The sequence below is a fragment of the Panthera onca genome, chromosome C1, assembly GCF_046562875.1.
Source record: "Panthera onca isolate mPanOnc1 chromosome C1, mPanOnc1 haplotype 2, whole genome shotgun sequence".
Lineage (NCBI taxonomy): Eukaryota > Metazoa > Chordata > Mammalia > Carnivora > Felidae > Panthera > Panthera onca.
The window spans coordinates 203,342,728-203,356,092 of NC_138346.1; the positions used below are offsets into that span (position 1 = coordinate 203,342,728).

The 13,365-nt window shown below is 47.3% G+C and overlaps 1 protein-coding gene across 2 annotated transcripts in view; it reads right to left on the reverse strand.

The window, feature by feature from the left end:
- Positions 1–13,365, reverse strand: part of NIPAL3 (NIPA like domain containing 3) — a 51,371-nt gene that overhangs the window by 20,077 nt on the left and 17,929 nt on the right. For both annotated transcript variants that reach the window (XM_078452196.2, XM_078452197.2), the window contains exons 3-5: positions 5,923–5,991; positions 4,538–4,709; positions 1,926–1,985 (exon numbers count right to left, since the gene is read on the reverse strand). In XM_078452196.2, the coding sequence (XP_078308322.1) occupies positions 1,926–1,985; positions 4,538–4,709; positions 5,923–5,991 (301 nt within the window). The remainder of the gene's footprint in view (positions 1–1,925; positions 1,986–4,537; positions 4,710–5,922; positions 5,992–13,365) is intronic.

Sequence of the window (13,365 nt, forward strand, 5' to 3'; positions counted from 1 at the left end):
GAGCTGAAGTTGGACACTTAACCGACTGAGCCACCCAGGCACCCCTTCCTTATTGTTATTTAAAAAAAATAACATGTAATGTTGAAAACATTTTAGTGAGGTGGGGCATGTATACAAAAAAGTGCCCGATGAATTCTCACAAAGTGAACACACCCACGTAACCAGCACCCAGATCAAGAAAGGGAACGTTAGCAGGACCCCAACATCCTCCCTTGTGTCTCCTTTGAATCACTAGACCGCGGCCCCAGGAGAAAACTTTGACTTCTAACAGGTGCTGACAGTTTGCCTGGTTTTGTACTCTATCTACGCGGGCTCACACACTACGTTTCCTTGCGTTTGGGTTCGTGCAACATTAAGGTTTGGGAGCTTGTGAGATTCATCTGTATCCTGGTGTGGGGTGTAGGGCTGTACGGTGTATCCATTCTGCGGCTGATGGGTGTTTGAGGACTCTCCAGTTGTTGGGTGATAACAAATAACCAGCTAGGAACATCCTTGAGCGTGTCATGATGACCTTATCCTTTCCCGTCGGCTGGTTAACCTAATCCCAAGAGATCGGTCCAAATACTGTCAATATTCTATTCCACAGACCTGTCAGAGGCCGTTAGAGGGGTGGGGAGTCTCTTGCCTCTTCCCCTGGGTCCTGTCACACTCCAGATGCACCCTGGGGATTTTGTGAAAAACCTCTGGAAGTCCAGCCCAGATCCAGGCAAGCTTTGAAAAGGGCTGTGAGTTCTGACCTATGCCTGGTTACCACAGGCCTCTGGATTTTTGTGGGATGGAACTAACTATATATTTCATTCCATTGTCTCCCAAAAAAATGTGATACCACATCACATGTCTTTAATTTTCATTCTAGGCCTCATAAGGTGCTCAAAAACCAGTTGTTCATTTGTTCAATGAATGAATGAGCCACGGTTAAATTCAATAATGAGTTCTGTGCTAAGATATACAAGTCTGTTGTCTTAAGTTTTCTTCAGGCAGGGAAAGGTCTTACTTAGCTCCATGCCTGTGGTGAACAGCACAGGTCTAGCATTGGGTGAATGTTTGCTGAATTTAATGGAACTTTATGCAGGACAGCCATGTACAGTTGTATAAATTGCTCACTGCCTAAGAGCACCTAGCTGAAGAGGTGATGAGGGCTAAAATCTAGCCCATGCTCTGCTCACCAGGTCACGTACCCATAGACCTACAGCTGTCCAGAGGGGCCATCTTTTTCCAATTTACATAGGGCACTGCCTGGACTAGCGTGTCTCTTATACCAGGACCACCTAGAGTGAGCCTGGAAGGCACATTAAACTCTACACTGGTCTCAGAACCAGTCCAGCTACCCCTGCACCCTTCCTCTGTCATCGGGACTCTACCGCAGATCACTCTGAGCAAAAGACTCTTGGCATCGTATGTTTGCTGAGCAGTGTCAGATTCTTTTCTTTTTCAAGTCTTCTGGCCCTGTCTTGCTCTTATCCGGCACCAACGATTCGGAACAGTTGTTCCCAAACTTGGCCACGTGAGCAAGTTCATTTGGCTGCACACTCTAATCTAGTTTGTAGAAGGAATAAAGCATAACTTGTGACCTCTTGTCTTTGACCTCCATGTTTGTTTCCCATTGCTTTAGAACTCATTTAGGGAAAGAGGGTGCCTTTTTTCAGGCCTCCTAAAATCCCAACAGTAGATGCTCAGTAAATATAGATTGAGTGGAATGAATGAAAGCCCTTTTTAAAAAGTCTCGCAGATGATTTTGTTGTGCAGCCAGATTTGGGAACCACTGATTAAAAAACCCAGCTCTCAGGAGCCTGATGAGGGTAGAATATAGAAGCAGAGAAGGGAGCAGGAGACAGATGATCTCTAAATTGGGGTGAGCTGGCTTCATAATGAACAAACGGCATAAGCGTAACATTAAGAACGGGGACTCAAATCAGTGAACTTACTCAGGAAGTCTTTAGGTTTCCATTTTTCTTTGATGAATATGATTCCTATGATGGCGCTAGCTACAAAAAAAATAATAATAATAATAATAAGTAAAAGCACAGGGAAAAGAAAATTGAGGTTGCCATCAGCCCAACGGAGTCCCTTTGCCCAGGCCCTGGGGTTGACTCGTTTGCCTTGGAACTTGGTACTCCCTTGGTACCTCTCCCTCATGCTCCCGTCCCCAAAACTCAGTCCTTCTGGTTCCTCTGTTATTGCATCTCGGAAAGGGAGGCTCCTCTCTGAGCCTTCCTGAGGATTTCCCACAGGCCCAGGAGCGCTGGCGTTGAGTACTTGCAGTGTGACAGGTGATTTGCACAAGTCGCTTCTGGCACATCTACCCTCCGAGGTGGGTGCTATTATTCCCATCTGAAAAACGGGACACTGAGGCTACGAGAGGTGAAGGACCCACTCAGGACCGTGCAGCTGGGAAGGGCTGTCGGAGGCCAGGGCTCCTGCTCCTTCCACTGCCATGACTACCTCTGACACTTTCCCCTGGTTCTTCTCTGTCCCTCTCAAACTTGCAGGTTACTGCTCGGAAGGGTGGGGCTGGCATTCACCGTGAACAGACCTGGGTGGCCATTCTCAGCGCTGCCTCTTCTGGCTGTGTACCGGTGGGTAAGTCGCTACATGGGAGTCTCAGTCTGGATTCAGCTCACACCAGCTCGCTGCTTGTTAAATACGCAGGAAGCCACTGTGGTTTCAGCCATGGTGGGCTGTGAAATCAGCCATGGTGGGGGTGTTTGCTCCATATAAATTGGAATTCCTTCCCTCCACTTCCACATCCTTTTCCTTCTCTCATTTTCTCTCTCTGAATGTTGCTTCATCAGCATACCAATGAAAATACCTAATTCTCTGAGTTATAAGGGCAATTAAATGAGATAATACATGTAGATAATTTGTTACACAGTAAATGCTCAATAACTGAGCTGTTATTACTATTCAAGTGCCTGGAATAGTGACTGTTAAGTAATAGGTGCCTAAGAAACTGTAGTTATTATTTTAATGTTTATTTATTTTTAATATTATTTTTTACTGGGTGACTTAAGATGCTCTGAGAGCCCCTTACTTTCTAGTGGCTGATACCTGAGAACCCAGCATTACAATTCAGATTCTTATTGTTAAGAATTTGATTATTGAATTAGTAAATTATTAAAATTCAAAGGCAAATATTTAAAGCACTTGGTCACCTATGTCTCATTCTGAGTAAAGGTTCTGAAGTCCTTTTCAGATCAGCAACGGGCAGAAGACAAACGTCAATACCCGTAGGGGCTGTGTAATAAAATAAACATAGAAAGTGGGCCAGATAAGACGACAAGGAAAGGCAAGGACTGGGGTGACCTCTGCCACAATTAAAGGCGTTCAGATTACATTTTATTTTTTAAATGCTTATTTATTTATTTTGAGAGAGAGAGAGAGAAAGAGGGAAAGGGAGGGAGGGAGGGAGGGAGAGAGAGAGACAGAGGGAGGGAGGGAGGGAGAGAGAGCATGCGAGCAGAAGAGGGGCAGAGAAAGAGGGAGAGAGAGAATCCTACACAGGCTCCATGATGTCAATTCAGAGCACCACCAGGGCTCAATCTCACCAACCATGAGATCATGACCTGAGCCGAAATCAAGAGTCAGATGCTTAACTGACTGAGCCACCCAGCCGCCCCCAGATTACATTTTAGAACAATACTGTGTGAGAAAGGAACAGAGCATGTGTGAACACCTCAAGTGTCTCGTGGGCTTGGCTTGAGTGTCTTTTTCTTTTATCTTTTCATTGGTTCAAATGTTCTGAAACCCTGGCTCAGTGATTACAAAAATGACAGAAAAATGGCATGTGAGAAAATGAACAATATATTTTTTTGTTTATTTATTTTGAGAGTGAGTGAGTGGGGGGGGGGGGGGGAGAGAGAGAGAGGGAGGGAGAGAGAGGGAGAGAGAGAGAATCCCAAGCAGGCTCCACGTTGTCAGAGCAGAGCCCGACGCAGGCCTCAAACTCATGAACCATCAGGAGATCATGACCTGAGCCGAGATCAAGAGTCGGACGCTTAACCGACTGAGCCACCCAGGCACCCCGAGAAAGTGAACAATGTTTTAAAGGTGGTATCAGTTGATGGAAAAAGATCAGAGAATAAGTTGAATGTGCAGTTTTTAGAGGTGTGAGACACCTGAACCCTATAAAAGCTTGGATTATCTTGATGAAAGGGTCCAAGTTTCTACCCTCCTTCTTCAGTGGAAATAAAAGGCAATTCTGATATACTTTCTGAATCATTTTTAAGCAGATTAGGGAGCCAGACAGCCCCCCATCTATCTATACCCCAGGCCCGCCACTCACTAGCTGTGTGATTTGGAGGAAGGAACTTCACCGCTCAGCACCCCTGTTTCTGTAAAATGGGGATAATGACAGTACCTCAAAAAGGAGGATTAGAAGAATTAGTATCTGTAAAGTGCTAGATGCAGGACCGGTGTGTATGAAGCCCTTTGTAAGTGTTAGCTATGTGGCCAAGCAAAACGGTGTTTTGTTTCACTAGGACGGTGGAGGCGCAGGCAGGTGGGTCCCAGGGGAGTGGTGCAGGGAGCCCGGGCTTACCAATCACGGAGACGGCGCTGAGGGGCACGATCAGTGACAGCGGAGCGAAGGCATAGGAGGCGAACACACCCAGCTCGCCCAGCAGCATCAGGAACAGGCCCAGCCACCATGTTTTGGTCTTGAAGTAGGCCCGGGGATCCTTGGAGCCTGCCAGGCGGATGTGGCAGTACTTCTAGAAATCCGAGAAAGAATGTGACTTGCCCAGATGTTTGGGGAAAGATGCTGCGATGTATGTATCCTAAGTCTACCCCCCCCCCCCCGCCCCCGCCTTTTCATTTAGGAAGGTTTGTCAGGTTCTGGAGTCCTTGTTCAGAGGAGAGGCAAGCAGTAGGGCTCTCAATACCCGACTGTCACTCTAAGACAGAAGTTCTCAAACTGGCTGGAAAGCCTCAAAAACTCCCGGGGAAGTTCTGAAAATATAAACATCTCGACCTCAGGGGAGGTGTGGGGGAGGCCTGGAAAGGTGCATTTCTAATGCACGTCACAGTCTGGAGTGGGAGCCGTGGTCTAGGACCCCCATGTTAGCCCGGCCTTGGCCTGAGTCTCTCTCTCTAACTGCAATGCCCAGGACTCCTCATGGGCACCTCAGGGTGCCTGCTCGGCCTCACTCCCTTCTGTAGATGCACTGGGGCAGCCCCGGGGGTATCCGTGGACGCTGCCTTCCCTTGGGTGGATACTTGGCCCAAGTATGGCCAACAGCCTTTGTTCTGGAAGTGCAGACTCGGGGCAGAGAAAGTGGGGTGGTGACTGAAGAGAGCCAGGCAGACTTAGAGGACCACGGGGCTCCTTAAGGGGGACCGTGAGGAGGGCTCCAGAGAAGCAGATGTGGAGGCAGGGATGCCGGTCTGCAGAAAGAAGAGCCTGAACCAAACAAGTGACTACGAGACCAAAACACACAGAAACACTCCCGTACACGCGTGTGCGTGGGAGCCGAGATGTACCCGGTGCCCATGTGTGTTCATGTTCCTGTTCCGGGTTCACCGCAGCTAGAAGCTGAGTAGCACTGGCAGAGCGGAGCCAGCCCGTGTGCTGTGGGACGTATCCTGTCCACGGGTGTCCCCAAAGCAACCTCCGAGGCAGGGCTTGGGAGCAGGTACCTGCTTGCCAGCTGGGATGGGCTAAGGGGGCCGGCTTCCAGAGCAGCTGCTCCAGGGCCCCCAGGGATTCTAAGTAATGGTGAGTGCTGTCATCAGAGCGGAGGGGTGATGGGGGGGATGACATGGGGGCGAAGAAGATTCTGGAACAACCCACAAGATATTGTAGGCCCAGCCCAGGAATGGAGTAGACAGCGTCCCACGGTGAGGAGGCAGCGGGGTCCGCACCAGACGCCCCGGCTGATCAGAGCTGTGTCTCCGCTGTAGACGGTGCTGGTGACTGACACTTACCTGCAGGTTAAGCGCGATGCTGACCACAAGGTGCCCGAAAATTGCCAAAAGGGCGCCGATCAGGTTTTCCTGTAAGGAAAATTCACAGGAGAAGATGTGAACTGGGTCGAAGCTAAAGGGCCCCAGGGCACATCTGAGGTCCCACTGTTTGCTGTCCCCAAACCAAACCAGGAAAACATCTGCCACAAAGCCACACCCCTGACCTTCTATTGGAGTTTTACTACTCATGGTCAACACGGCTGCTTTGCTGGTTTACAAAACATTGCCCTGAGCTGGATACTTCCACAAAGCAACGTCCTTTGTCCACCGGTCATAAAGACCTGGTAAGGCCTGAATCTGCTCTGCTATTCCCTTAATGGATCGACTCCCCTTAGTCTTGTGCAGGAAAGCAAATCAGAATTTACAAGAGAAACAAAGGCAGGAATACAATTTGCCATTTTATCAGTGGATTTGTCATGTTGCCAGAGGGGTCTCAATGAGACTCTTTTTTTTTTTTAAGTTTTTAATATTTATTTTTGACAGAGAGAGACACACAAAGAGTGTGAATGGGGGAGGTTCAGAGAGAGAGGGAGACACAGAATCTGAGGTGGGGTCCAGGCTCTGAGCTGCCAGCACAGAGCCCGACGCGGGGCTCGAACCCACGAACCATGAGATCAGGCCTGAGCTGAAGTCGAAGTCGAACACTTAACCGACTGAGCCACCCAGGCGCCCCTCAGTGAGACTCTTTAAACTGGCTAATGTGCTTAATTTTTAATCATTTCATTTATAAACATTTAATTTCTATCACCTTAAGAATAAGGTTCAGATTTCTTGGCATGGCATTTTCTTTTAACCTTAAAAGATGACTACCAAATATATATTCATTGTAGAACAATCAGGGAATACAAATAAATGACAGGAACAGTAACAATTATGACATAATAGAAAAGCCACCTGTAATTCCAAAACCCAGAGACAACTCCTGCAAACATTTTGTTCTTGTAAACTTTTTTCTGTCCATAATTCAGATATGAATGACAATGTTAGTTCATTTGATAAAAATAAGACTATAATCTTTTTATAACCCATTTTTACTTAAGATATTATAAACACATTCCCCTGTCAAGCATATTTAATTCATCATTTTTAATAAATATCAAATAACTCGTCATTTCGATGTACCGTATTTTTTATCATTGCTTCTCCATTATTGGGTATTGAGGCTGTTTCCTTTTTTGAAAACACTGCTCTAACTGAATATCCTAGTACATGCATTTTTGTGCATTTATGAGGATTAGGATTACCTCCTTGGGATAAATTCTCAGAAGGGGGACTGCTGGGTCAGAGGGTACTTGCCTCAGCATTTAAACCACACTATACTATGTTGCCAACACACCCTCCGGGGTTATTTCACCACTAAACACCAAGAAATGTTCTATCTTAGCCAAATATGAATCCTCCCTCCCCAGGATGGGCCTTTTCCAACTCCCCCTAAGCTCAAGAGGTTCCTCCCTCCCTGTGAAATATGCTGGGTCCTTAAGGCCTGGGTGGGCCCTAGGAAATCAGCTGTGAGCGAGACAAACACAGTCCTACAATTCATCTAGAAGACCTAATTAGCAAGTGGTAAGGCAGGGAGTCAAGCCTCTGTCCCTCTCTCCTCCCCTCTTTCCTGGAATCCTGAGGGCCTAGACAGCTAAGAAGGTAGTTGGTTGTGGAAGAGGAGGAGGGAGGGGGTGTTTTCACTGACAGAAACCACCATGGCCTGTCCTTGACTTTGTCCCCAGCAAGGTGCAGCATTGCAAAATAAAGGAAGTATGCTGAGCTGGGAGCCAGGAGACCTGGGTTCTAGTTACAGCTCTGCTGCCTCGTCACTGCATGGCCTTGGGGGAGTCCCTTCCCCTCATCAGGCTTGTGTGTCCCCGTCCGGAAAATGTAAACGCCAGCCCAGATAACCTCTAAGGATCCTTCCAGCCCCCACCTAAGCCTCTGGTCACGTAAGCCAGACTGCCAACAGAAACCAAGTGAATGAGCAGGCCAGACAGGAACCTGACTTTCGTTCATTTCACTTTAGAAAACAACTCCTTAATAGAAGGTCATTGAGGGCATCTCATGGACCCAAGGGAGCTGGCTTCCACTTCTTCCCCAGAAGGCTCTCACTGCTTGAGCTGCACTTCCTTGGTCCTTCTCCATCTCTGTTGATGTGTTTTTGCTGTCTCTCTCTCTCTCTTTTTTTTTTTTTTTAAATGTTTATTTATTTTTGACAGACAGAGAGAGAGACAGAGACAGAACATGAGCGGGGGAGGGGCAGAGAGAGAGGGAGACAGAATCCGAAGCAGGCTCCGGGCTCCGAGCTGTCAGCACAGAGCCCGACGTGGGGCTAGAACTCACGGACCGCGAGATCGTGACCTGAGCCAGAGTCGGACGCTCAACAGACTGAGCCACCCATGTGCCCCTGCTGTCTGTCTCTTCTTAAACAGACTTAACCAGAAACCATGTCCTTCCTGTGGGATCACAAGATCTCAGAGCTAAAAGGGTCACTGGAGATCCACCAGGCCAGGGTTTCCCTAACTGGGTTCCTAGAGATGTCAATGGGATTCTGAGGCAAAAAGCACCACATAGTTAAGTAAGTTTGGGAAACACTGGATCCTGGGTGCACGGCTTGGAGGCCACAGTGCACTGGCAGGTCGGAGGGCCTCACGGGCAGTTCCTCCTCGGCCATCCCAGGTGTCCCAAACCTACTTGGCTCTAGAACTCGTGGTCTGCAGACATCTGTGATGCTCACCCGCCTGCCATTTGAATCCCGTTCCTTTTGGTCTGGCAACAGCACCCTGATTTTGCTGTGGAAGGCTCCCTCTTGCCCCCGCTCCCCCTTGCAAAGTCTCATTGGGACTGTTATTCCAAGTGCTCTGTCCTCCCTGGACAAAGACGGGCCTAGACTCACGCTTGAGCCAACCAGGCAGGTCAGAACCTCTCTCTGGGGTATACATCTTGAACAGAGAAGCATGGAGGCCTGAAAGAAGGCTGGGCTCACTGCTGCCCAAGGCCAGGCCTGGGCAAGTCAGGCCCCAGGGGCCATCCTGGTGCCTGGGACTTCCCCAGACCTCCTTCTCTAGCCCTTCCTTCCATTCTGGGAGCAGCCTCGCAGTCTTTTTTGCTCGAGTTGGTTTCTATTGTTTGCCCCACAGAGCCCGAGCCCATGCTTTATGGGATGCAGTTCGGGTACGTGTTTATAATGAGTCCAACTCCTAGTAAACCTGAGTGTTCATTTCTTCGAAGGATGGCTTTTGCAGACCAAAAAAAAAAAAGCGCCTCTCTGTATTACATTGATTTTTTTTTTTTTAAATTATATTTGCTAGGGACGCCTGGGTGGCTCAGTTGGTTAAATATCAGACTTTGGCTTGAGTCATGATCTCCTGGTTCGTGAGTCTGAGCCCCGTGCTGGGCTCTCTGTTGTCGGCACAGAGCCTGCTTCAGATCCTCTGTCCTCTTCTCTTTCTGCCCCTGCTGTGCTCATTCTCTCTCTCTCTCTCTCAAAATAAATAAACTTAAAAAAATTATATTTGCTATAAAAAAACCGATTCACAAATTTCGTTTCTTTTACATAAAATCTTACAAAGGAACTAAGAAGTGCTTGTAAGTCTAATAAACTGCACTTAAGAATGTAACAAACATACGTCTTAAATATTCCAATGCCGTTTACATACAATAAATTCTGTTATTCCTTCCAGTTTAAAAAGCAAATGACGGAACTTCTGCTTCCAGCAAGATGGAGCGGACTCACTTTTTCTTATGCTTCCTGCTGTGTACAACAGGAAACCCTGGATGTCGTATACAAAGCAAACATGAGATGACTCTGAAAGGTGGAGAGGAGAAGGCAGACAGGCTGGGGAGCTGGGGGCCCGAGGAACGACACGGCAGTGGGTTCCCTGGGTTTTCTCCTCACCTCACGTCGCTCAGACTCGAAGCTGAAGAAACGGGCAACCTGGGAATAATAATGGGTATAGACAAAAAAGCTCTAAGAAAAGCCCGTGCTCTCTAGCCAAAAGACCAGAAGATGAGCAGTCAAGCAAGACAGAAAACTTTTATTGTTTTTATTAAAAAAAATTTTTTTTTAATGTTTAGTTTTGAGAGAGAGAGGCAGAGTGCGAGTGGGGGAAGGGCAGAGAGAGAGGGGGAGACACAGAATCCAAAGCAGGCTCCGGGCTCTGAGCTGTCAACACAGAGCCCGATGTGGGGCTTGAACCCATGAACTGTGAGATCATGACCCAAGCTGAAGTCGGATGCCTAACCAACTGAGCCACCCAGGCGCCCTGAGACAGAAAACTTTTAGACAACTGCTGTATTCCAAATGCCACAGGAAAAAAAAATAGCTCCCCCCCCGACCCAGTCCCCAACACCAGCAGAGGCCAAGGAGGGAGCCTAGATTTCCAACCTTTCACAGTTATAACAAGACACCTTAACCCACATGCTGGGATTATCAGAGAAGGCCCAGGACGGATCTGGGGTCCAGTGATGAGGCACCTCCCCACCCCACAGAGTGAGAAGAGCCCACACGGGGAGCGTGGACTTCTAACCCCAGCTGGCAGCAGCGAAGTCCCCTTCTCCCACTGGGTGGTGTCAGTGGAGGCCTAGTGGAGAGGCAGGACTTTTACCATTATACTTTCACAATTATACTGTCCGAGTTGGGGTTACCATTTCTGGTAAATAAAAGTGGAATGATGCCTGCCAAACATCTCTCTCATCTCTGTATGCCCTCAAGAGGTGGGAATTTTTCTCCCCACCATCCGAATCTGGGTAGGCCTTGTGAATGAGGTGGAAATGAGGCTCTGGGACTTCCGGGCTCAGGCCTTATACCTTCTACTTTTGTACAGAGGGAATTCAACCACCTATAAAGAAGTCCAGCCTATCCATAAGGAGGGACAGGGGTCATGTGGAAGACCAAATAGATATATGAGTGGGCCCAGTCAACAGCAAGAGAAGAGAAAGGCCCAGCCATCTCGGCCAACTGCCAGCTGAGTAAGCCACCCCAGCTGAGGCTCCAGACATGAGTGATGCCATTTTGGATTCTCCAGCCCCGGTCCAGCACTCCAGATGATACTGTAGCCCAAATTTGCCCTCTTAAGAACAATTTAAGTGTATAATGCAGTACTGTTAAATATAGGCACAAAGATCTCTGGAATTTATTCATCTTCCGTAATTGAGACTCTATGCCTGTTGATTAGCAACTCCCATTTCCCCTCCCCGCCAACCCCACAACCACCGTTCTACTCTCTGATTCTGCGAGTTTGACTGTGGTCTACAGCTCATCTAGGTGGAATCATGTGGTATTTGTCGGTCTGTGATTGGCTTACTGCCTCAGTGAGTGTTAGCTGCTCTAACAAATACCACAGACTGGGTAGCTTCAACAATATTTTTCACAGTTCTAAAGGCTAGCAAGTCCAAGATCAAGATTTTGGCTGATTCTGTTCCTGCTTAGAGGTCTCTTCCTGGTTTGCAGATGGACACCTTCTTGCTATATCCTCACATGTCAGAGAGAGAGAGAGAGAGAGAGAGAAATGATCCTTCTGTGTCTCTTCTTACAGGGGCACTAATCCCATTCACAAGGGCTCCACATTCATGACCTCATTATCTTCCAAAGGTCTCACCTCCAAAACATCACATTGGGGACTGGGGCTTTAACATATAAATTTTGGCAGGGGGGGTGGGGGTGGGGGGGAGGATGACAAACATGTAGCCCGTAGGACTTATTTTACTTCGCATTTTGTCCTCAAGTTTCATCTCCGTTGACACAGACTGTTTTCCTTTTTCAGAAAGATGTTTTTCTTTCTCAAGGCTGCATAATATTCACAATATTCCATTGTATGGATACATCACGTTTTCTTTCTTCATTCATCGTCAGTGGACATTTAGGTTATTTCCACACCTTGACTATTGTGGATAGTACTGCGATCAATACTCAAGTCCTATTATCTCTTTTACATCCTGACTTCAACTCTTTTGGATCCTGTTCAGATTCTTGACCTGTAGAATTGCAAGCAGTAAAATGGTTGTGGTTTGTAAATTTAGGTTTCCAGGTGGTTTGTTACTCAGTAGTAGCTAACTGATACACTTCCTTAGTAAACCGAGGTTGATGAACGATCCAGCAGTTTCTGTCTGGGACTCAAGATCTGACTCTATCCCAGATATTCACTAACAGGTAGCTTTCGTCTTTCATCCGACTTGAGTGTGTATGATTCTCCTGCTTGTTTTCCCCACCCCCTTTCTTTGCCCAGCTAATGTCTTCCCATTGTAATGCCTGACTTGAGATGCTCTTTAAGGCCATTCTATAGACCTAGAATATCTTTATTTAACCCATCATTACCTTTTTTATTGAGGTAAAATTCACAAATCATAAAATTCACCATTTTGACCTTTTAAAAGTATCCCACACAGTGGTTTTCGGTCTATTCACAATGTTATGAGTGACACCATTGAAAATGGTGGAATAGAGAATTCCAGGGACCCATCTCTCCAGAATAACAGCTAATGAGCTGACAAAACCTATCAGAATCACTTTGTTTATACAACCCTGGGGTCTAGCCAAAAACATGTAACAATCAGAGGAGGGCATGGTGAAGAGAGAAGCTGTTGCTTTACGGTAAGAGAGCACTGTGGCATTTTAAATTGCCTGCCTCCCATCCCTTACACCCCAGATCTGTGACAGCCATGAGGACACAGAGAGAGTGATACATGAACCTTATTTTTTTAAAAACTGTGGTTGTGGATTCTGACCTGTCTGGTGATCCCTGAAGGGTTGGCACAGGGCTTGTCTTTGTTCTGTCTGACTTTAAAGCCTTTAAAGGTACAAGTAATGGCTGTGTAACAGCTTGGGGCAAGGGACAGTACTCAGGAGGAGCAACAGACAGAAAGAAAAGCCTGGCAGGAAGAGTCTGGGAAAGGAGATACACAGAGGATAAGGGCTTTCTAAAGTCTCCATGTATACCGGGGAATCAAAAAGGCCATGCATGTAGCCAGGGCTGGATGCATGCTCCAAAAAGGCCTGATTAAACACTAGCCTTCACCTCTGGCTGGCCTGCAGGCTGGATACAAGCAGGGAGCAAGGGCTAAGGCACAGGGGTATAAATGGCCTGACCAAGCATTGGAGGGCCCCGACACACAGCCAATGTGCTTAGACTGGCAGAATTGGGGGAGGTTTTTTTTTTTTTTTTCTCTTTTTTTCCTTTTTTGGATCTACGTGGTTAAGGAAACTGTCAAAACACAAGGTGACCACCCAACAGGAACAGACTTCATCAGGCTGGATACAACAGCGGTCACATGGACTTTATGAAAAGAATTTAGAAAAATCACGAAAACGAACAAACACTAACAAACCACAGCAAGCAACGACAGCAAACGGGGGAGGGGTGCACATCTGATTTCTACAGTTGCAACACAATATTGGAAATGTCCACTTTTCATCAGTGT